At 50.1% G+C, this 22,784-nt stretch overlaps 6 protein-coding genes across 6 annotated transcripts; 2 read left to right on the forward strand and 4 right to left on the reverse strand.

Moving 5' to 3' along the window:
• Nucleotides 1-354: 354 nt before the first annotated feature.
• Nucleotides 355-2,338, reverse strand: F4807DRAFT_453652 (nucleotide sugar dehydrogenase; the record flags this gene model as incomplete). The annotated part of the gene is made up of 3 exons (XM_048000489.1): nt 355-1,626; nt 1,694-2,178; nt 2,281-2,338. 3 exons carry the CDS (start codon nt 2,336-2,338, stop codon nt 355-357), a joined length of 1,815 nt encoding a protein of 604 aa, XP_047850560.1.
• A 2,581-nt stretch (nt 2,339-4,919) lies between these two features.
• F4807DRAFT_440563 (glycosyltransferase family 4 protein) lies at nt 4,920-7,192 on the forward strand. The gene has a single exon (XM_047999317.1). The coding sequence runs from the start codon at nt 5,483-5,485 to the stop codon at nt 6,995-6,997; it is 1,515 nt and encodes a 504-aa protein (XP_047850561.1). The 5' UTR covers nt 4,920-5,482; the 3' UTR covers nt 6,998-7,192.
• On the reverse strand, nt 7,185-8,516 carry F4807DRAFT_243437 (Isochorismatase hydrolase). The gene has a single exon (XM_047994310.1). It carries the CDS (start codon nt 7,958-7,960, stop codon nt 7,295-7,297), a length of 666 nt encoding a protein of 221 aa, XP_047850562.1. The 5' UTR covers nt 7,961-8,516; the 3' UTR covers nt 7,185-7,294.
• A 1,537-nt stretch (nt 8,517-10,053) lies between these two features.
• Nucleotides 10,054-11,487, forward strand: F4807DRAFT_243433 (uncharacterized protein). The gene is made up of 2 exons (XM_047994309.1): nt 10,054-10,781; nt 10,843-11,487. The coding sequence occupies exons 1-2, from the start codon at nt 10,234-10,236 to the stop codon at nt 11,225-11,227; spliced, it is 933 nt and encodes a 310-aa protein (XP_047850563.1). The 5' UTR covers nt 10,054-10,233; the 3' UTR covers nt 11,228-11,487.
• Nucleotides 11,488-12,147: 660 nt separating this feature from the next.
• F4807DRAFT_243549 (peptide synthetase) lies at nt 12,148-18,116 on the reverse strand. The gene is made up of 2 exons (XM_047994312.1): nt 17,940-18,116; nt 12,148-17,805 (listed from the first exon to the last, which is right to left on the reverse strand). The coding sequence occupies exon 2, from the start codon at nt 17,715-17,717 to the stop codon at nt 12,363-12,365; it is 5,355 nt and encodes a 1,784-aa protein (XP_047850564.1). The 5' UTR covers nt 17,718-17,805; nt 17,940-18,116; the 3' UTR covers nt 12,148-12,362.
• A 3,023-nt stretch (nt 18,117-21,139) lies between these two features.
• On the reverse strand, nt 21,140-22,526 carry F4807DRAFT_464054 (acid protease; the record flags this gene model as incomplete). Its single annotated transcript, XM_048002065.1, has 2 exons — nt 21,140-21,264; nt 21,317-22,526. 2 exons carry the CDS (start codon nt 22,524-22,526, stop codon nt 21,140-21,142), a joined length of 1,335 nt encoding a protein of 444 aa, XP_047850565.1.
• Nucleotides 22,527-22,784: the final 258 nt, after the last annotated feature.

Consider the following 22,784-nt stretch of genomic DNA (forward strand, 5'->3'; position numbering starts at 1 on the left):
CGACTGTTTCACATGCACAATAATACCTAAAATTCCGAAGAGGTAAATTTGATAACCGCGACTTTTCTCGTAAAATCATCTTCGTAGGACCCTTCTTTATGAAAATGGTCCGCCGTTTTAAACGCAAGCGTATAATCTTGTTATTCCATCCAAAGGAAAAGGGGTTGAGGGGTAAAACAAGAGGGAAAGGACGGTAAGAGTCTATGGAGTCATATCCAGTTCATGTAAGTCGTGCTCCGACAATCTAATTGAGGCGGCCTACCGCCCCCGATGGTATGCGATGCAGAAATGAAGCCCCCATTAAAAGGTTAGTATAAATGCACATGGTATCGGTACCGCCCGCCGTCTACCTATCTAACGCCCGATGCTCTCTACGTTAATGCCGTATAAGGTGGTCAACTGGTCCGCGTCGACGATGCCCTTGCCGTCGAATAGCCACTTGGGCTTGTTCATATTGAACGCGATCTTGCTCCAATCGAGTCTTTCCTTAGGTCGATCCTCGCCAGAGTTTCCTGCAGTGGAGTAGCCGCTGGTCTTTATAAGACCGCAATCTGGACAATCGTTCTCGCAATTTGGTTCTGGCTTATATCGATGTAAAGGATCGTTATCGGGTACCGGAGATGAATTACCCAGGAGGTATTTATGAAGAGCTAGGATCTCTGTCTCTGTTGGCCCTTTTAAGAGGTCTTTAATAGGTCGAGGATCCGCGTCTTTCTTCTTTTCTATCTTGACAGCAGGCTTGGCCTTCACGGAGGACCTCTTGCCTAAATGTTTAGATGGCGTGGTTCGAAATTCGTCGAACTCGGTCGTTATGAGGATGGCGTGGCTACCATCGCAAGCAGTGTAAGGACTCGAATAAATCTCGATCGGCCCGCCGTCATCTCCAAGCGCGGCTTTGCTGCTAAGAAGTTCCTTGATCTCGGTTCTGACAACCACAGGGTTGCAGCAAGGATCAAATATAGCAATCTCCCTGGGGCCCTCTTCGAGGAGGGTCTTTATGACCTCGAGTGCGGGCGATTCTCTCGTATCGGAAGTGTTGGCCTTGAATGCGTACCCGAGGACCGTGATCTTCTTTCCCGCTAATGTGTTATTTAAACAACTGATCACTCGTTTAGAAAATCGATCGCGTTGGTATTCGTTCATCTTGACAACTTGTCGCCAATATTCGCCTACTTCTTCGAGGCCGAGAGACTCGGCCAAGTAGACTAGACTGAGGATGTCTTTCTTGAAACAGCTTCCACCAAATCCGATACCCGCCTTTAGGAATTTGTCCCCTATTCGGGGGTCGCAGCCGATAGACGCTGCTATTTCATCAACGTTCGCTCCCGTCTTCTCGCAGATCGCGGATATCGAGTTGATGCTACTGATGCGTTGTGCTAACATGGAGTTGGCCACAAGCTTAGACAGCTCCGACGAGTAGACATTAGTGGTAATGATACGTTCTCGCGGAACCCATGCCGCATAAACATCTGCCAACGCTTCGGCGGCCCAGCGGCCGGACGCCGTCATCGAAGAGCCAATAAGTACGCGATCGGGAAACATGAGATCTTTCATCGCTGTACCCGCAGCTAAGAATTCCGGGTTCGACAGGATTTCGAAGTGGATGTTTGGACGGTGAACGGCCATCTATTCGGACGATTAGCCAACCGATTTCACATGCCATTAACTCAGCAAATAGAAAATTCTATCTTACAGTTTTTCGAACAAGGTCGGCTGTTCTGCAGGGAACAGTTGATTTCTCTACGATGATAGTCCCTGGTCGAGCATGTTGGGCGACCTCACTAGTAACGGCCTCGAAAGCCGTCATGTCGGTAGCGCTACCCGCTCCAGCACCTTTTGTCTTAGTTGGCGTATTGACCGCGATGAGGACGATGTCTGCCTCGGCAATGGTCCGCGCTACCTGGGTGGAGAAGAATAAGTTCGGTTGTCTCTCTGGCAGGACAGCCCAGTTGCTATGATGCAGTTTGTCGCAGCTCAGGGCTTGCTCGCTTTCTGGGTGGTTGAAAAAGTAACATTTCCTGGATCCGTCACGGGCGATGCGTACGACCTCTCCTAGGCCTGGCTCGTAAATGGGCAAGTGCGCCGAGTTCCATCTCCGGATTCGCCGCGCATTCTTATCCACAACTGTGACACGAAGCTGCGGGTTTTGCAAGGCAATGACCGCGGCAGTCGGGCCGCCTACGTTTTGATTCAGTTTTAAAGCACAGAATAATATGCAGCAATAAGGACGCGCCTGCGTTTAAACAGACTGCGGTGCTAAGAACGTAGGGGACAACTAACCAACATAGCCAGCACCCACACAGCATATGTTCAAAATAGGACGTGTTAAGTCGGCCATGGTGGAATTCAATATTCTGGGTAGGCCGGCGCGCTCAAGGTCTGCCGTTAGTTCTGCGGCAAGCAAAGGGCTAGAAGATGAGCCCTCGTCGGGCGTAGTTGGGGCCGTCGAAGCACCATCAACGTAAGCGACAACCTCTTCAGCTTCGCCAGCTGATGCTGGGGCGGAACCCATGGTAGTTAAGTAGCCTTGGGCGCTTGGGACAACGGGTTGAGGGTGTCCTCTAGATAGCGATAGTCCGCAAATTTTGGATCTAAATTCGATTATGGGAGATATAAGACGGCTTTTTCGTGTCTTTGACACTTGTGTTCTATGATGGTGAGAACTCAAGAAGTCTATGGCCACGGCGTCTCTGAAGCTCCCCTTAAGAATAGACATGCGAGGAAGTCGTGCGTCAGACTAGGAAGGTCGTAGCTCGTAGTTATCTTGCTGCGTAAGATAATAGTATGAAGGTAGAGGTGGCTAGCTAGGTAGTAATAAGGGGAGCGTGACTGCTTACTCGGGAAGTATTAAGGGTTGTAAGCAGCTGAAAAGATAGAAAGAGGTGCGACTACCACGACTTGTCTAGATGAGCAGGAAAGATGAATCTAAGAGAAGGGACTCCTCCAGATAAGAATGAACTAGTAGGTCAAGCACGACAGCATCGAGACTTGGGTACGACTAGAAAGCCACTTGATCATAAAGACGCATGCGGCGTTATGCGGCTAGCTGAGTTCTCAAGAGAACGACAAGGTACATATATCACCCAGCCTAGTAATAGATGTGCGATCGCGTCGAACTTCTGCCGGAACCCTTGCTACATGCGCAAGCGGCAGACCTAGACGCGGAGCCAGTGTTCTGTTAAAATTCGTGCCACGGGCTGATCTTGTGTCGGATCAGGGTGGATGGGAGGGGGGGAAGAAAGATAGGACATCCAGGGAACAACAGGTCTCAGTCGGCAATGGGGACGTCAAGTGGCATCCTATTCCACGTACATAATGTTTGGCGAACGGTACGGATGCCACGCGTACTGTGTTTGTTACCTAGTCCATGTTGAGCAGTATAAATGATGCTCGGGTATACAGCTCAGATGGGTATCCATATTGCTTATATGGTGATAGTTGCGATAATGGTCGTACTTGGGCAGCGCGGGAGCAAACTTGCATGTCCTACTAGGACCCAGACAGGTTTGCGCAAGGTCCACCGAGGGATGGGTCGCAGCCCAGACAATAACCTTCACACATACATATGTAAGGTACCTGTCTCCCTATCCACTGCGGAGGAAAGGATGGGAGGTGGGAGTGGGAATGAGAATCGATGTGGGAGACTTCCCACAACTTCGCGGCTAAGGATATCGTAGCTTGCCATAGTTTCATGCAGGTATAAACTATGCTGATAGGTGAATATCTAGCTATAACGTCGCTCGCACTTAAGCTGGCGGGACGAAAAGTTTCTTAAAGGTTATTTATCTTTATATTAGAGAATAATAAGAGCTTAGACGCTACATCTGAGAGAACCTATCGATGAGTTAGTAGACAATTCTGAGTTCTGTAAGTCTATCTGATCGCTTACTTAATGTCACGGCTTGGCGCAACCGCAATATAATGAAGCTTATATCGGATTATCACCGTATGCGTACAGTGTCATAGATACTTCACTTAGACAGGTACTTTTAATTACTAACGTAAGCCCAAATATATTAGCCGTACGACGAAGTGATGATCTCTCTGCTCAGCTGGAGATAACAAGAAGAAAACAGAGAAGTAGGAAAAAAAGCATACTCTGATGACGATGGTAGTGCAAAATGCTTTTCACGAATAGATAGCCAACAGATAAGCATGCTAGACACACGAGGGGGTAATCAAGGATGCTAATTCGTACATGACAAAGAGTTGCGCCAATCGCCAATCTGGATAACCTCAGATAATGGTCCATCCAGAAGCTGTGCATGTGACACTTTGGCCCCCCAGAGGGAACATATCTTGGACGAACCCAATCATTTAAGCGCGATACTGGTTATACCTGCGGATCTATGCTGCTAGGCTGTAAGGTTCGTAGGACCCCGGATTTCTCTTGCAGCTTGTCCATGTACGATGTGGATCTGGATTGTTCCTAGAGCGATCCCGTCAAGAAAATGTGCCGCTGACGAAGAAGCTGATTGGTGCGCAGACCCCTTCGCGTGTGCGGCCACCTGAGCTTGTCATTGGACCAGTTCATTCGAAGAAGAGACGGGAAGCCAAAAAAGGCAATTAAAATAAGAAAATAGATCCATGATCCGGATTGCCAAGGAGATCTTTTCACTAGAGTTATTGATAGTCCAATGCTACAGCTGTTGAGTTGCGGTTACGGACCTTACGGACTTGGGCTTCAACTTATTCGCCTCAAATGTTCCGACAAAACTCCAACGTACTACATCACATATGATGGTTTAACTAAAAAATTATCATAGGCCTTACTAATAAATCAGCACCGTATTTTATTATATCTATGGAACTAAGAAATACGTAGTTTAAGGTGTGTGACTAGATAGCACTGTTGGTCTTGTGGCCTTTTTTAGGGCAGTACTGAAAGGGAAAAAGGGTGAAGATGACTCGATCTTAACGTACCATCACATCAGCCTCGTGAGTGCTGTATTAGACTGCTAGTGACTGTATTCGCGGCTCCTAGTCACGACGAAGTTATACGCATCTGTGGCTGATTAAAGAAACTCTGCCTAACTTTAACACACGCCACAAACCGCTCTTGTTATCAGTATCATGAGGATATTTCACGTTGCCCTCCTGTCTCTAGTTCGCTGTCGTTGACCCTGGTTATCAATGTACATTTTCCCCTTACCTACCTACGTATGCAGTTCTTACATCCTGCACCAACTATTCTACATATTCTCTCGGCTACTAGCATTTCCCCCGATACACCTTCCTATCTCTCAACTACGTTTTCAAGCTACTGCGCTGCCCAAAAGGATTATTTCTCTATATCTCTTCTAGATGCCAGAATACCTAATCATGTATGTTTCTCGCTATAAACTGCTACATCGAATACTGATAGACCTAGCCACCCAACCCCAAGCTTCATAAAAGGTCATATATATCCATCCAATACGAATCAAAGGATACCAGAGCTTTAGTCTTTGGAATTAAATCTCAGAGAGCTCAAGACATAACAATGGCAGAGAGATCTCACGACTTAGATGTCTTCCCCTCTGGCCTGCGCGGGAAGCGCATTCTGCTGTGCACGGAGAGCCTTGGTCCAGTCAACGGTGTATCGCGCACAACCAAGATGTTAGTAGACCAGTTGCGATCTAACGGGGCTCTCGTGTCGGTGGTTGCGCCATACAACCATACCAAGGTAAACACCTTCAATCCGATCAGTTCTCCCGTCGGCAGCCCATTTTATTACGAGGAAGTGCGCTTGACAGGGTATCCGTTGCCCTTCAACCCCGAGCTCTCGGTGGCGTACCCCGTACGGCTTTCCGAGTTGTACAGGCGCACGTTTGGAGGGCCACCAGATCTCATCTACTTAGCCAGTCCCGCATCTTTGGGCTTTCAAGTGATGCTACAGTTGCGGCAATATACGAAGGAGTTGCAAGTGCCTATCATATGCAACTTCCAGACCGATCTGGCTGGGTATTGCTCTCTCTTGTTCCCCTGGCCGCTGGGCGAGATCGCAAACCAAGTCTTCGGCTTCGTACAGGGCTATCTCTTCCGTCATACCTCGGTCAAGACCATCTTCTACCCGAGCACATTCGTCAAGACGTATCTGACGTCCGTCAACGTACCATCGGATAAGATGGAAGTGCTGAGGCGAGGAGTCGAGACCCAGGGTTTCAGCCCGGCTAAGAGAAGCGAGCAGCTAAGGAAAGAATGGGCGCCGAACGGAGAGCCCATCTTATTCACCTGCTCGCGATTGGCGGGCGAAAAGGGGTTCGCGTTCCTCGCAGAGGTGGCGAAGGAGTTGGATAACAGGGGGATGGAATTCAAACTCGTCGTCGTCGGCGGGAATCGTAACCCGGTCGTCGAGCAAGAAGTCAAAGACATGTTCGCGCCGCTCCAGAAGAAGAATAAAGTGGTTTTTCCCGGGTTCAAGGTTGGCGAGGAGCTGATGACGCATTATGCTTCGGCCGATATCTTCCTTCACTGCTCTATCACCGAGACATTCGGGCTCGTGGTGCTAGAGGCCATGGCGAGTGGCGTTCCGGTGATCGCGCGAGACGAGGGCGGACCAAGCGATATCGTCGAACATGGGAAAACCGGATATCTCGTCCGACCTGACGACCTAGACGACTTCGTGCAGAAGGTGCTGAAGCTTGGTCATGACACGGTGACCCGAGAACAGTTTGCATTGGCGGCTCGCACTTTTGCTTGCGAGGCCACTTGGGAAAGGGTAAGCAACAAGGCGGCCTGGCAGATGCTAGATACGATCGAGCAGTTCGAACGGAACCAGAAGAGCGAGTCCTCGACGACGACGTATCCTATCATCGGATGGCTACTTCTAAGCGGCCCCGTACGACAGTTCCTCCTCCCGCAGATTATCAGGGCGAAGCTGGCTTGGGCGTTATCTATCATTTTCTCGTTCTGGGCGGTTGTTGGTAGTTATCTTGTCTTTGCGGATGCCGGACACTTGGTGAAGACTTACTTGCCGCGGGCCTCATCTTGGCTGAAGTTCATAACTCGGGGATAGAGTGCCGGGTATCACGACCAGCAGATTCCCGCTTATTGGCGTCTCTCCTTATCTATCTCGTTATACCCATCGCACGAAGTGCGTCTCAAGGCGCATATTGCATCATTATTAGTTACGCATGAGGTGTACCGGCTTTTACATGTGACACAACACATTACCAAGCTATACATCGTCGGAATATCAAGTCATGCTGGGCCAACAGTTTGAATAGGTTATCGCGTTGATTCTCGAGTGCATACGGGCCTAGATATCTAGAGTAATCAACGAAAGAACTAGGAATTTCAACCGTAGATGGGATCATCCAAATACGATGCGCAGGATATCTTGTGTCTTCTCAACCTGTGCAAACTCCCCTTTCAAACTTGCAAGATGCACCTTATGCACAGTCTCCGCATCAAAGCCTCCCTTTGACCAAGCAGCGCATGCATCGCTAGCGACGACGATATCGCCTTCATCTAGTTCGCCATTTAGGCTAGTTGCGGAAACAACTCCAAGGTTGTTCGCAAAGCGCGTAGTCGTATTAACGCAGTGATCCGTCGTCAAGCCGATAAGGACGAGTTGTCTGACTCCTCGGTCTTTGAGATAAGTTTCTAGCCCGGTACCGACGAAAGACGAGTGGACGTGCTTGATGAAGAGCGGCTCTCCCTGTTGCGGTTGCGCGAATGACTGAGGCTGCGATCCTTCGATAAGCTTGCCGTTTATTTCGACCTTGGCGCCGGGGCGAAGCGGTGAGTTTTGTTCGGTGCTGTGGTGGTGAACGTGGCAGATGGCCACCGTGTTTGATGCTTCCTCTGTGCCTTCGCCCTGCTTCTCGTTGTGTTCCCGGGCCGCCTTTAACAGAAGCGTGACATTCTTCTCGAAATCTGGCGTGCTGCGGCTGGGACCCCAATGTGTCGGGTGGAAAAAGCCATCCTGAACATCGATGATGATCAGTGCTGTCTTCGCAGTGTTTACAGACTTCATTTTCGCGACGTGGCTGGGTTTATTGATTACCTTGGCGCGGGTAAATGCATAATTTACTCATCTCAGAGGATTAGTTGTATCGTCCACTCTCTTTATACTAGCTCTTACCAACGCCTTTATTGTGACATATCGAACTAAGAGCAGATGGCGCCATCGCTATTAGTCATAAAATACTTGACCTGACTTGTTCATTATCATTTTCTCATCAATAGACGGGAGAAGTGCGCCCTTAGAGCAAAGGCCGTAAACCCGGCTTCGGCACGGGAATAGCGTCTAGGAAGCTATTCGGGATCCTAACTAGAACGCTGCAAATCGCGGATACAGTTCCATTTTGCAGGTTCAGGGGATGAAGTTAAATCTCCCTCCCATCATGCATCCCAATTCAGTTTTTGATGTTGACAATTACTGTACCTTCTTGGCATGGCGTTATCGAGCTACCAGTAATAGTAATTGAAAGAAATTACCAACTCCTTCGATCCAGTGAAGCTGAATTCGACCGCGTATTCTCAGAGGATTGGAATTGGCGTACGATACGAAGAGCATCGCCCTTTTCGCGTAGGAGGATCAAAGGACGAGCGCGTCGCGGCCGAGTAGCTCCCATCATCTCTCAAAGAATACTCAAGAGTCAACAGTCAATTTCGGAGTTCTGATTTTGAGGAATTGAGGATTGAGCTTCAAAATTTCCGAAGAAGCGTGATGGATATTTTATTTTGTTTCTCCTATGCCTGTAGACTGCAGGTACTTACAGGTAAATACACCACTGACGATTTCAATAGCCCTTCATGATATAACTAAATGTAGACTGCGATGAACCTGATCGCTTGGGTTTTCTTTCATATTTTCCTTGGTATCATAGAAGCATTAAGGTCTTGCATTAAGCTACACGTAAAGACTGACAAGTGCTGATGTTTGATAGGTCGCTTGCTGAACCAATACTGGGATAAAAGTTGAAGTCTGATGCTTGGCTGTAACATGGAGAACAGGGGAACTTTAGGTTTCGAGGCTCAAGATGCGGTCTAAGATGAGTCGACAGGGGGGCCAGGGGGTCATATTAGGGGTCTTCACGGACCTGCACCAGCCCCAGTGTAGGTAGTGAACCGTGAGAGCCGATCGATGATTGGCTGACTTAATCGTAGTGCCACTTATTTTGTCTCATTGGCGTCCCGTTTTTCGAAACCTTCTCCTTTTTCAGTATCGTCGCATCGTCGCATCGTCAGGCGATCCGACACGAAAATGTTAGAATTATCCGAGCGTCAGAGTCAAAACGACCAGGTCTCAAAATGGCCCAATCCTATTGTCTTCTAGGTCGTTGGCCGAAAGTTCTTACTTGGTGTTTTGGCGAAGAAGTTACGCGCTGTTGGGAAATAGTCTCGGTTCCTTCGCCGGGCGCAGTCAGTTCTGCAGCTATCCTCTATGACGAAAGTCTCGGGAATGGCCTACCGTTGTATCTCCAATAGGAAGGCCTAAGCTATTCTCCGCTTCCTATTGGCTGTCTTCGCGCCGTCGTATGTACGGCAAATGCAACTTCTTCAGCAAAATATCCACTAGCTATCCGTTTTGCTACTAAGTACTTTCAACGGCTTGGCTTTTCTTTTCGAATCTCTTCGTTTGATGGTGCCACCAGCTACTCCCGAGTCTACGAGTCCTCAGCTCCTCGTTCCAGCACCTGTATCACAACCATGAGACTCGTTGTCGCAGGATGTACCATAGGTAGTATGAAAGCATGATAATGAACAAGGGCTACGACGCCTCGTGTTCTAGGTGCTAATCTCTCATGGGTTGCATTGAGGGTCAACCACACCAAGCCTAACATCTTGATCTGTCTAAGCCGCCAGAGCGAGATCGTTGGACGACCCACAGTCATGCTATTGATCGGTTTTGAGAAGTGTCTGGGTGCATTCGTGGACCCCATGTCTCATAGTATCCATTCTAAGATATCGAGTTGATACCCCGTCATCTTCCTTACCCTCTTCTCCTTTCCCCCATTACTTACGCAAGCTTGGGTCGAGCCAAACAAAACAAAACATAGCCGCTTCCCCTTCCCATCGGGCAGGTCCCTCTTTTCTTTTTCTTCTTTCGCCAGATCTCTAATCTGATCGCCGCTATTCGAGTCCTCCGCTCGCGGTGAAGTTGAACAGCTACGAGACGGACAGGTTCCATACGTTCCTTATACATACGACATATCCCTCGACCGCCGGCCGGCTAATTCACGTTCACAAGATAAATATTATTCGAATATATAATCTACGATAGAGTGAAGAACTATCGTCAAAATGGTTTGCAAAGGTGTTGCTCTAGCGTCGTTGGCGTTTGCCTCATCGGCACTTGCTAGCGGTGTGCACTATGCAATGGGTGGCATGATGGCTCCGAGGGCGACAGTGTTGGAGACGAGGTTCGAAGACGAGGTAGACGATTCTTTACGGAGACGGCAAACGACGGCAGCGGACATGAATCTGACACAATGGAACACGGATACTTCAGCAGCTTGCGAGTCGGCGCTTTCCTCACTCAATGCGGCCACCAACCCCTCGGGAACAGCAGTCTGCTACAATCTTTTCAGTCTCGACACCAATGCCGGCACGTTCATGGCCGATCTGCGCCTCTTCCAAGTATCAACGCCTTCCGGCGACTTCCAGAGCATCCCTCCTCAGGAGATCTCGGTTGGGCTTCAGTACAGCGGAGCTTCCGTCTCGCCAGTCAATTCGACCAACCAGACGGCATCAACTGTGGGTAAACGACAAAGTTCGGGACCTACAGCTCTGCAGACCTACATGTTTATAGGCCAAATAGACAAATCCCAAATGACCGAACCCATGACGATGTAAGTAGAACTTCCACGCCACATGTTGATTCTTGCGCCGTAGATGCTTACAACTCGATAGGGGAGTGTTAGAAGCCTTGGTGATGCCCACCGTCACACTGACTGGCAAGAGTCCGACGGGTCAGCAAGTCAGCACAAATGTCTCTTCCAACGAGGCCGCTTTCGTCAATGGTGTCTTCGCGAACACGGTCGTCATGTCGGATGTTTCACTCGCCTCATTAGCCGTTGACGACGAGGTCGCGGGACTGCATAACGGCACCGTCGCTTTTGTCCTGCCTGGAGTCAACATCTTAATTTTCCCAGTCGGTCTGATTCTCACCAGCATCTGGCTGGTAGTTGGTGTTGCGTTCTACGCATTCGGCACGTACGAACGATACAACTACCGAGACATGTACAGGAGCAGGAAGGCGAGAGACGGCAAGCCCGGTTACGCAGGAAGAATATAATCGGCGACTACTTTAGTAAGATGTGACTTCAATTACATGGCGTTCAATAGATACCGTCGAGCGGTGCGGATTTAATGGTTCAACGACGGGACTAGAGATGATTCGGGCAACGTGCTTTAGACTTCCAACCCCCTTAAGCTTGCCGACTATTATTTGTTTGATACTTCTGTCTATTTTATTATGGGGTAATTGACCCCTGGGAAATTATATATATAACGGTTATAAAATAAATAAAGTATATCAAAGTTCACTTCCATCGGGTCAGTTTGATGAGAGGTATGAAAGTACGGCAGAGAGCATTGGAATGGGTGGCAGCTTTGGCTCACTTTCCTTAGGCCGAAGATCGCATGTAGTCCAAAGATCCTTTCTACGGCGTATTACTAAATGCTTAGGTCCGTAGGAATTTCGAGTTCGGAAGGCTACCTAGTTTTTCTAGAAAACAAGCAGACGTGCTCTCTATCAAAGAGGAAGAGAAGGATTCTGCCTTCCTCTGTATAATTGGATGAGAGAACATAAGAGACTTCTCTGCAGGAAGTCATTTAACATCCTAGAGCTACTTTGTTCGGAAGTTACCTACATGCATCTATACGTATTTTCTGAAAATCCTAAGGATCGTGTAGGTATTCGATAGTAAGCGCCCGAATCTCCGAATTGTGGACGGCGAAAAGGGGTAGATGATCCTGCCTGTTGGTTCGGGTAGTTTCAGCGTATTTCGGCGAAGCGTCCGTAATAGAATAGAAATATTCAAATGGACTGGCAGGCTGTAGTAGGTTGTCTCTATTTGAACTGTATTAATAAATCTGGAGGCAATAGTAAATCTGGGAATAAAAGGGGTTGCTGACCTAATTATGGTAGGAAAGAACCTACTCGTACATAGAAAAGGAGCTTCACTTCTATACTAGGTTATACGCAGAAGCGAATAGCGGCAGCAGTATTCCATAAGATAACATGAGATACATACAATTACCTACCTACCTATAACATGGTAAAGAATAACATCTATGTAACATATTCCAAACACTACAAAAAGAAAGACTGAACAATACAAAAATGAATATTTACTCGAACTTCGTTATACGTTCTCGTCCTCTCTCCTAACCCCCTTACCAGGTACAGGTAGGTATCCAAGCCCACCCTATTCAAAAAGCCGCTCATTCGGCCTCCTTACCAACAACCCCATAATCTCCTCCAGCTCATCCAGCAGCTCGGCCGCAACCGGGATCCAATCCCTAAACGTGACGATCTCGAACATCAGGCTATCCCCCTTCACGAAAGCCTGCACCTTCCACTCGCGCAGCGGCTCGTAATGCGGGTACACGGTCTCGAGCCGGCCCTCGGCCCCCTCGCCGCCGATACCGAACTTCAGCTCCTCGACATGGTACACGTCCTGGTGCACGACGCTATCGAACCAATTAACCCCCTTCTCGCGCCACTTCGGCACGCACTCGCGCGCGATCTCCTCGAGCCCCATACCCTCATGCTGCGCGCTCTCGATATGCTGGTTCTGCACGTGTTGTAATAGGTCTACCGCTTTCCAGGAGGAGTCGAAGCGCACGCGCACGGGGACGTACTGCCACGTGGGACCCATGACGGCGTCGGCGTGCGGCAGGTCGATGTTGCGCCCCGTCACGACCTCGCCGAAGACGACGTCGCGGAGCGAGAGCCGGCGCGCGAGACAGAGGGCCCAGGCGGCGGTCGGCAGCGTCGCGATGGTGATGTCCTTCGAGCGCGCCGAGATGTCGACCGTGCGCGTGATAGCGTCGGGGACTCTGGAAGTCAGCGGTAGGTCCGGGCGCAGGATCGTCAGTTCGCTGTCTTGTAATAGGTCCCTCCAGTACGGGATGCTGCGCGGGATGCACTTGTTGACGACATGGTACACGAACGACGAAAAGGGCACGGAGTCCGGGGTCGTCGTCGTCGGCGTGACGCCATCGTACAGCGCCGCGAGCTGCCGGATCAGGGCCGGCAGGCAGACTTCGTCGTACTGCGCGTGCGAGATGCGGAAGGCGAGGCAGCTCTTGGCGCCCTCGCCGCGCACGAAGAAGAACTTTACGAAGGCGGAGCCGAGAGGCATCTTCGTCTGCACGTCGAGGTCGCACAGCTTGTGCACGAAGGAGTTCAGGTCCCCTTCGATCTCGTACTCGTCGATTGCGACAGGCAGGGATTCGAGCACGACGCCGAAGCACTTCGAGCCGCTCTCGACGAAGACCGTGCGCAGGACTTCGTTGCGGGCGACGAGGTCGCGGCAGCTGGAGAAGAGCCGGGCTTTGTCTACGTGCCCGTCCAGGTGGAAGAGTTCGTATCGCGAGGAGAAGCGAGGGAGCTGTACTGTGCCCTTGACAGCGACTTGTTGCAGCGGCCGCGCTGGTAGGATGTCTTTGATCACGAGGTCGCCTTGAGGAAGGACTGGTCGGACTGTTTCTGCGATAAAGGCTTCTACGTCTGGGACGTCGAGCAGCGAAAATGGTGATGGAGGTGCTTCCTCGGACTCGACTGGTACTTGTTCTCTTTCTCGTAGAATTTTGGCCATATCGTACAACGTCCTGTGTTGGAATATTTCAGGCACCGTTATCTCAAGGCCTTTGACACGAAGCTCGGATACAAGTTTCATGGCACCGATCGAGTCTCCTCCGAGCTGGAAGAAGCTGTCGTTTAGCCCGATATCGTCTTCCTCGATGGCTATAATCCGGCTCCAGGTTTGTCGTAGGCTCTTTTGCTTTGCTGAAGTGGCCGATACGCGCTTTTGTCGCGGAGCAGCGGGTTCCTTCACGGGGGTTGTCCGTTCGATGAAGGTGATTACATTATTCGCATCATACTTTGCGAGCTTGTGGGTTCTATACAGTTGACCGTCGTAGCTTTGTTCAGCCCATTTAGGGGATGGTACTGATTCTAAGCTTGGGTTGCTCGAGGTTCGTATCAGGAGTTCCCCGACAGCACCGACAGGGAGTAACCTATTAGGTTCAGTCGGGTCAATGATCCACGCTTCCGATGCCTTGGATTCTGCCGGAAGTAAACTTTTAACAGCTTCGCTTTCCGCGCCAATCTTGCTGAGACGGGTGAGCTCAGCTGTGTCTGCCTCGGTTAGAAGTTGAAGTTGGCCGCATTTGATGTCCGGGTTCTCGATGAATTGCTGTGTGATTTGTCTAAGCTGGTGTAGCATTCTCTCCATTTGCGGGCTCGTCACGGTCTTGGAGTCGAAGCTAGCCATAATTAAGAAGCCTTGAGGGTCCAGGGAGCACACCAACATCAGAGCGTAAGTGTTAAACTTGAGCGCCTCCTCTGCCGCCTCGGCATCTCCGGCAGGAACGAAGCAGTCCGCTGGTTGGCTATCTTTCGATGCATCAGCATCGGCGTCTGTGCTGGGATGCAATACTAGACCTGTCCTCAGTTCACATGCCTCTCGAGCATCTGGACTTAGGCGTCTGATATGCTGCAGACCGAAATGTTCATGGGGAATGCTAGCGACTGATTGATCGTGTATATCTTGCAAGTACTCTGATACTGTTGCATTAGGGTGGACGGCTACTCGGACTGGTATAGTAGCGATCATGGGCCCTTCAATCTCTTCAACTCCCGGGATCGGGGCGTTGCGACCAGTGAGCGTCTCACCAAATACGACATCGTTGGATGCCATGTAATTTGAGACCAGAAGCGCCCAAGCTCCCCGGATAATCGTAGCTATCGTCATTCCGCTATTAGGCTTTCCGGTATGTACGTAGTGCTCCAAGAGGGAGTCGGCTTGCTGCTGGTAGCCAGAATAGGGGAGAGTAGGGAACTGTTCTCCATTGGCACCATCTAGCCTTTCTCGCCAAAAAGACTCTGATTCTTTGCTGTCCATATTGCCGAGGTAGCTGATAAAGTGCTTGAAATCAGCAGGTCTCTCAGTGGAAAGGTTGTTATACGCTCGATTAACCCGTTCAACGATTAGAGGCATACACCAGCCATCATAGAGAGCGTGATGCATTGTCAAGACGAAATGCGATTTTCCTGTAGATTGCTCATTGACAACTACTCCGTATCTAACAAGGGGTTTGCCGAGTTGAACGGAGTCGCTCCGGTCCTGAACTAGATAATCATTGAGGTTCTGGCCGGACAATGTCTTGCAATCGAAGTCATCCTTGACAACTACTTGCATTAATCCCTGGCCTGGCACCTGAACGATTCTCGTTCGGAGGATTGCACAGTCCTTTGACGCTAACTTGAAGGCATTTGCGAGTTTCTGCACTGCCGTCTCGTCCGCAAGTTCAACCACACGTTGCGCGACATAGGCTTCGCTAACCTTAGCAGACAAAGCCATAAGACCTTCTTGTAGAGGTGTGCATGGGTAGATATCCTCGATCATTGATGGATCAACGCCGCAGAATGCGGCACATTCATTTCGAGCTGACTCTTCAGACCATTGATCGCTGAGAAGAGAGAAAGGCGGGATCTCGATACTTGTTTCGCCAGACCCGGGTCTTGCGACCAGGGCCATATCCGAGAGCATTGGGTTGGCGAAAATATCAGCAACGGTGAGAGAGATGTCTTGCGTCCTCGCAGCAGCCACTAGCTTCATTGCGCGAAGTGAGTCACCTCCTAAGTTAAAGAAATTGTCGTGGGCGCCGATTTCCACCTCCGGACCTAGGATCTGACTCCATAACTGGGCTAGGCTCTTCTCCGATGGGGTTGAGGGCTCTTTTCTAGGAACCATCGCCGCCGTAAATTTAGCAATATCTTTTCGGCTTAAAGAATGGCCTAGTTCTCGGAGGCGCTTGCGGTCAGTCTTCGCCGATACTAATAGGGGCATGACCTGTAGCGGGATGTATGCTGCAGGCACCATGTATATGGGTAGGTTTTCCGAAAGGGCCTTGTTCATATTCGTAAGAGAATCTAGGACCTGAGGGGGCAGAGATCCTAGAAGAGATTCTGATTCTGACACAAGGCCTGCTCGCTCGGCGACGAACGCAACTAAGGTCGGTTCGCCCGCAGGACCGCCAGGTCGGATGACTTCGGCGGCGACACGGGTTCCCGGAGGTAGCTTGTCGAGCATGTTGTATTCGATTTCCGCCAACTCAATCCTTTGTCCGCGCAACTTCACCTGCTGGTCTCCTCGGCCGACAAAGATGATTGTTCCGTCCGGATCATACCTTACGAGATCACCAGTCTTGTATAACCGCCCCTTACGGCCTTCATGTTGCGGGCTCCCAGCAAGGAGCCACTTTGGATTGTTGATGAACACCGCATCCGTCTTTTCGGGATCATTCAAATATCCCGGTCCTACTATAGCCCCCTCCACTAGAAGTTCACCAACCGCGCCTATGGGCACGAGCTTGTTGTGGTCGGAAGGGTCGACAATCCAAAGCGATCCTCCGACGCCCCTACCGATGCTGACGGAAGGTTTATGGCTTTCAGATCCAACATCGCCGTTCACAGCACAGCCTACGGTGCACTCCGAAGGACCGTAGGCGTTAACGACTTTTGCGTGGCGACTCCAAGCGGCCGCGTCGCCTGCAGATATGGCCTCTCCTCCCAGACCAAGCACTTCAAGCGAAGGTATGATATCGGGGTCAAGAACACGGGCAACCGAGGGCGTCATGTGAGCCATGTTGACGTTCATCTTCCGTATAGCACCGCTTAAGTCGTTCACCCGATCGGCATCCGAGGGGATGCATAAACAGCCTCCGACTGACAATGTGCAGAGCATACAGTCGATGCAGACGTCAAAGGCGTACGATGCAAAGTCGAGAACCCGGGAATGAGCGCGATATCCGACTATATCCGCGCGCGGCACCGCTCCGCTGGAATAGTTCTCATGTGTGACTACACAACCCTTCGGCTTCCCCGTGCTTCCCGATGTGAACTGTATGTATAAATTCGTACTTGCTGGTACGGAGGGTAAGCTTGAAGAGGTGTCATAGCTGCTGAAGTTCTCTTCGCATAGTGTGATTCGCGTTCCGTTAGGCGCAATGCGACTACCGAGGTTCTCCTGCTGCCTTGACGTTACAATGATAGATGCGCCGGTTTGTTCGACGATAGTGCGTAACCTCCCTTCGGGTTGGCTTGGATCCATCAACGCGAAGGTACCTCCAGATTTCATAACAGCTAACACTGCCACAACCGTCCATCTCGACTTCTCGAAACATAACGGCACAACTGATCCTACTCTAACACCCACTGATACGAGATGGGCCGCGAATTGGTCTGATCTCGAGTTGACGTCGCCGTATGTGAACGCGCCATCCCACGAGGTGACAGCCGGCCGACTAGGATCCCTATTTGCTTGCTCCGTCACCAATTCGTGCATACACGTCTTCAAGGTCGGCGGGACAGGAGTATTCCAACTCCATATCTGTTCCAGCTGCTCTGTAGTAATGCCATCCTCTTCGAAATCCGTCGGCGGCGTCGTTAGGTGACCGCTCAACGCACCTTCGTCGGAGTGAACAGAGTTAGCACACGAGACGTCGATGTCCTTTAGCTCCATTGTTGACATTCCGGCAAGGACGTTTCCCATTCGTTGATAATATCGTCGAGCTTGATTTACAGTTATTCATGCGCCCGAGTAACGGACTTCTCGCATGTCTCTCACGGACGAGTGGACCCTGGGGACTTAATGAGCGTCGTGCAAGATGCAGAAGTATGCTGATCGCGGATCACTTTTAAAAAGTCCAGGCCACCGAGTGCCTAGAACGCTAACGGGGGAAAAGAACGCAGCAAGCACATGATAGTTCCATACCTGTCTCCATTCTTGCCGACAACGGCAACTGGTTCTTCTCACGATTTACTAGCACAGGCACCAGGTTACGAGAGGACGTCGGCCGGTGTATGTGGCTCATCTGAAGCAACATTCCTTTTCGGCCCTAGGACGGTTTAATGGAGGGGAGCTAACGGGGGCCGTTATAACGGATCCCAAGATGACACCAACGTATGTTCTTCTCCACAGAGTGCGGATCAGATAACTTTAAACGGATCAGATAACTGGCAGTTAATTTCAGAAACCTGGTCGAGTCAAGGAAGACCCGGGTCGATCCTTGGCTGTAGAATCGATGTTGCAATTCACATACCCATTCATATACCCAAGTTGTTTCCACAGCTTCGGAGGCAACTTTCGATCGAGTTTCTATGGGGGTCATGGACGGACGATGTCTCGGCATACCTTACTCCTTACGAGTGTAAACGCCGAGCGTGAAGGTTTCCCTTTTTAGAAGTCTTGCATCTGCAATTGTTCGAACCTGCGGATGCCCTCATTTTCCATCACCTAAGGTAGCCCTACCCCCACCCGAGTTATCCGTCTGTATGCGCTAACGAAGCACAGCCAGTGAGCGCCCGCCCTTCATTTAACTTAAACATCGGGCTACACCCCATCCTCCTCGGACTACATCGACATGACATAAAAGGCGCAAAGTGTGGGTGTGATTCATGTTGGACATAGACTTCTTTCGGGCTGACGACGTAAAGCAAATTCGCAATATTTACCTCCCTAGATATCCATAGGTTAGCATCAAAATCCGAGGCTCCGAACATGTTGCAAAGTCCAGAAGTGGAAGGCCGATATACCAGCGTAGGCCGATTAAACCGAAGGGCATCTGCATATTCGGAGCAGGGCAAATGCAAGCATGCGCCTAAAAGATCGACATAGCATCCTGACCATCCTACACCTTCATTTCAAAACAGGTAAGTTGCTCGTATGCATCGTATTACTGGGGATTTCCGCCTGAACGGTCGATGGTGTTCTGGTCTCGGCGGTTTGTGGTAGGTCCCCTAAAATCTAAGATCTCGAGTGCATCGAGCTGACTTCGAAAGCGATACCTAGTATAGTATCAGATCATCCGGTCGTCGCATGTGGTTGGTAGAAGCTGGTAAAGTAGGCAGGTCCTTTTTCCATAGAACCAAGGTTCGCCACGTAGCTTGGTGCATTAGCCTCTCCGTTAGTGGGTAAAACTTTTACGTCAAACTGCTGGTCGAGCCTGATCGTGGAGTATGGTCTTCGTTCGTGATGCGGGTGACCGTTGACGGAAGAGGTAAGGGAGTGTTAATATGGGGGTCAGCTCACCTCGTACCTGATCTCTGATGGATACATCGGTGTCGCAAGGGGAGCCAATGGTGTTATCCGATTTCGGAAGACCTGTCGAACAAACATGCCTATTCGATGTATTTCCTGGGAATCAGGTACTTGGATCTCTGGGGAACTGTGCTCGTCACATTTCACAGCAAAAAGAGTGTTCGGTTTCTCAAGTCAGAACCGAACTGTCGGCGTATCACCTAGAGATTTGAATACCGAGGCACGTTGGGGTCGATCAACGTATAAATCACTGGCTTTGTAACTTCTAAGCGTACCAAGATAATTACAAGTCCGTATAAAATTGGTATTCATGCAAGGTCCGTGTGCTTCGCCTACGTCCTACTACCAAGGTACGGTAGCTGACGTTTGTCCGGGTGGTTTTCTGTACGTAATTAAATACTGTCTGCGGCTTCGACTTCCCGAGTATGTTGTTAGCTTCCGTCTGCCCTCCGTCTGCTCATAACTAGGCCGTTCTAGCGCCCTTTTCTCGAACGACGAATCGGACAGCCCTATGCATAGGTAGGTAGGTATGTAAATCTTAGCACTATGCGTATTCGCCGAATAACTGGGACTGACTCAGCTTAATTTATTGGGTCACTTCACGATGTAACTTCTCGATAGTTGGGCACAGTAAGTCAGCCAATAGCTGTTGGTTTACGGTGCGTGCGATAATTAATTCCGACCAAATGGTTGGTGGATGACGGCCGTTGTGCTTTGCTTTCAGAATGCCACCTAGGTACGGGATTCTTGCAATGGAGGCCAATAGAAGCTATCGACCACGAAGGTCGCCGAGGCTTAAATTGACGGCCTTGCTGAGGATTCGCTACCAAATCATTATTCAAAGCTCGGATCGTGAGCATACCGACTCACTTTTAGAATCACAGAGAGCGGATCGTGATGGGGGCCGTCTAGCTAAATAGGATCCTACACCAGAAAACCTACAGCTTTCTAGCATATGTAAGAATAGATGAGGCCTTCGCCACGAGGTCTTCTTGTCAGGCCAACATCTGCGCCTCCGGAAGGGTTAAATTCCGGTAACCCTCTTATCGCCGACGGCGCCTATGCCGGATTCAAAGGAAGGATTTCGGCTAATCGGGTTTGAACATCTAGAAGGAAGCCCGCCTCGTTTCGGAGTGAGGAGTGTAACAAAATCATGAGCTATGAAAGTGAGGTATCACCTCAAATGGTCAGACTTTGCGAGTAAATGGTATAAATGTCATGGACCAACCAACTGCCCAGCCAGCTGGTTCATAGCTACTTGGTTGTGGGCTGCGTGAGGCGAAAAGCGCCAATGGCGGCCTCATCGCGGCGAGGCCGCGTCGTCAGGGGGTGTTTCCGTAACAGATTTGATACCAGATTTATTATGACCAGCCGTACGCATCGTACGTTTCAAAGGCTTCGTATAGGTGCAGAAGTACTTTATAATCATGAGATGGAATACAACTAAAAATGGATGTATGGAAGGTCAAGTAAATAATAGGTAGGTTATCATATTTCGTAACTTTAGAGCTTTCGCAGATGCGTGTGGGTTTTAGCGTATGAGTGAGCTCAATGGCATTCGATGTATATATCTAGGTAGATATTACTTGATAGGTACCTAAATAGTTATGTTTCAAAAACTTGGGGTTTTATTCCGAGGTTGAAGGAAATCTTTCACGCTCACGCCGCATGCTACACAGTGAAACTCCGCAGTGCTGCAGTTGCTAATGTTCCTCTAAAAATTCATGGGTATGTACAGGCACCATGGTCCTCAGTAAATCTCCAAGTCTACTGTGTCCTGACTCATGCCCTTTGTAGAAATATCAAATAGTATATACAGTTGATGCTCGTATTTCACAGGAAATGGATATACAGCTGGCTACAAGTGAGCAGATTTAGGCGTGCGCCGCGAAACCCAGAGTGTTGTTGCCACCGTTGAAGGCGATGAAGTTGCTCTTGAAGAAGATGTCGCCATAAACCTGCAAGCCGGCCGTTGTAGCCTGTAGACCGCCGAAGCAAGCTGTTATCTGTTAGTAAGATGAATCTGGATTCGTGATTTTTGAGAAACTTACTCTGATCATCGACTTGGGTAAAGTTGATATCGGCGCCCTTAACGGTAGCCATGCTACCACCAACATCCAGCTGAAGGTCGGGTAAGTTCGCGTTGCAAGGGAATGTGAATCCACCTTGCTGTTGGTCATCGACGGCACCCTGAACTTGTGCATAGTAAGCCTTTGCTACGGCAGCATCGGCCAAAAGGAGGGTAGTGCCGGTGTCAGCAATAGCTTGATTTCCGGCGGTGGAGGTCTGGGGAGTGCCATTGTTGATGGCAAAGGTTTGGCTAGTAAACTGCCAGAAGCCAGCCGTCGTGTTAACGGGAACCCAGGTCATCGCACCAGTGAATTTGGTCGGATCCACACGACCAAACTCATAAGCACCGTTTGCCTGTGCGCGGAGATCGGCAGTAAATAGGGGTTCGGCGAGGGATGACTTGACGTTGTCGAAGAATGTCTTCTGCGGAGCTGGCTGCACCGTGTTAAGCTGGCTAAAAGCAAGACCGAGCAGACCATTGTTCGAGGTGTCTTGGACGAAGGATGAAGAGACAGCAGTTGCCAACTCGACAGCTTGGTTGGTAACGGTAGCACCGCCAATGTTGACGGTGTCGGTACCGACGTTGCCCGCAGCTCCCGAGCCATCACCGTAAGAGATTTCAAAAGAAGCACCTTGCATGAGAGCAAACGTATTGGACTTAGTTGGGTCGAAGACTGTGTGACCCTGCGTGGCGGCGGCGCTAAGCTGCGTGTTGAAAACCCATAGATCAGACGAGCCAGAATCGAAGTCGAGGTTCAAGGTCTGTCCACCAATGTTAACGGGAGACAGATACTCGACATCGTTGGCCTCAGGAGTGTTTGTAACGAGGCCGGTGCCGTTAGGAGCCGACCCAGTAGCGGCGGCGGCGGCGGTGGCACCAGCAGCGGCACCAGCAGCAGCACCAGCCGCGCCGGCTCCTTTACCCTTGCCCTTGCGACCCTTTCCCTTCTTCATGTTCTGTCTCTTCGTGATCATCTCATCCTTCTGAGCTGCGGCTGCGACGGAAGCCGGTATGGGCATCCGGTACTTTTTCAGCGTCTTCAGCAGAGCTCGAGGGCCATTGCGGCCGGTGAAGTTCGGGTTCGCTACTCGTTCAACCTTGTACACGCCTCGTTTTTGGATCCCCGTCGGAGACGAAGAAGCTAGCGCTAGGAGTCCGAAGACTAAGAGTAACTGCGCGAGGGACTGCATTTTCCTAATATACCCAAGAAGAAAAAGAGGGATAAACAAAAGTAGAAGAGAATAATATACGTATCACCACACCAGGTGGATTGATGAAGTAACAAGAGAAACCCAACTCCGGTTGGCGATTCGACTAGGTCGGGTCAGTTTTGAAGAAGTCTTTGAAGAAAGAATGGTGAAGCCAAAGAGCACCAGCAATGAGGGACGGAATAGAAAGGAAACAATAAAGCAACTGCTGAATGGAAATTGTCTCAGACAACGAACTTC

Source organism: Annulohypoxylon truncatum (genome assembly GCF_022578515.1).
Source record: "Annulohypoxylon truncatum strain CBS 140777 unplaced genomic scaffold F4807scaffold_37, whole genome shotgun sequence".
NCBI lineage: Eukaryota > Fungi > Ascomycota > Sordariomycetes > Xylariales > Hypoxylaceae > Annulohypoxylon > Annulohypoxylon truncatum.

Bases quoted from the DNA above. Each gene is read 5' to 3' on its own strand.
- F4807DRAFT_243549 (XM_047994312.1), bottom strand. From the start codon at position 17,717: ATGGGAAACGTCCTTGCCGGAATGTCAACAATGGAGCTAAAGGACATC.
- F4807DRAFT_440563 (XM_047999317.1), top strand. From the start codon at position 5,483: ATGGCAGAGAGATCTCACGACTTAGATGTCTTCCCCTCTGGCCTGCGC.
- F4807DRAFT_243437 (XM_047994310.1), bottom strand. From the start codon at position 7,960: ATGAAGTCTGTAAACACTGCGAAGACAGCACTGATCATCATCGATGTT.
- F4807DRAFT_243433 (XM_047994309.1), top strand. From the start codon at position 10,234: ATGGTTTGCAAAGGTGTTGCTCTAGCGTCGTTGGCGTTTGCCTCATCG. The intron at 10,782-10,842 runs GTAAGTAGAACT...ACAACTCGATAG, and splicing joins ATGACCGAACCCATGACGAT to GGGAGTGTTAGAAGCCTTGG.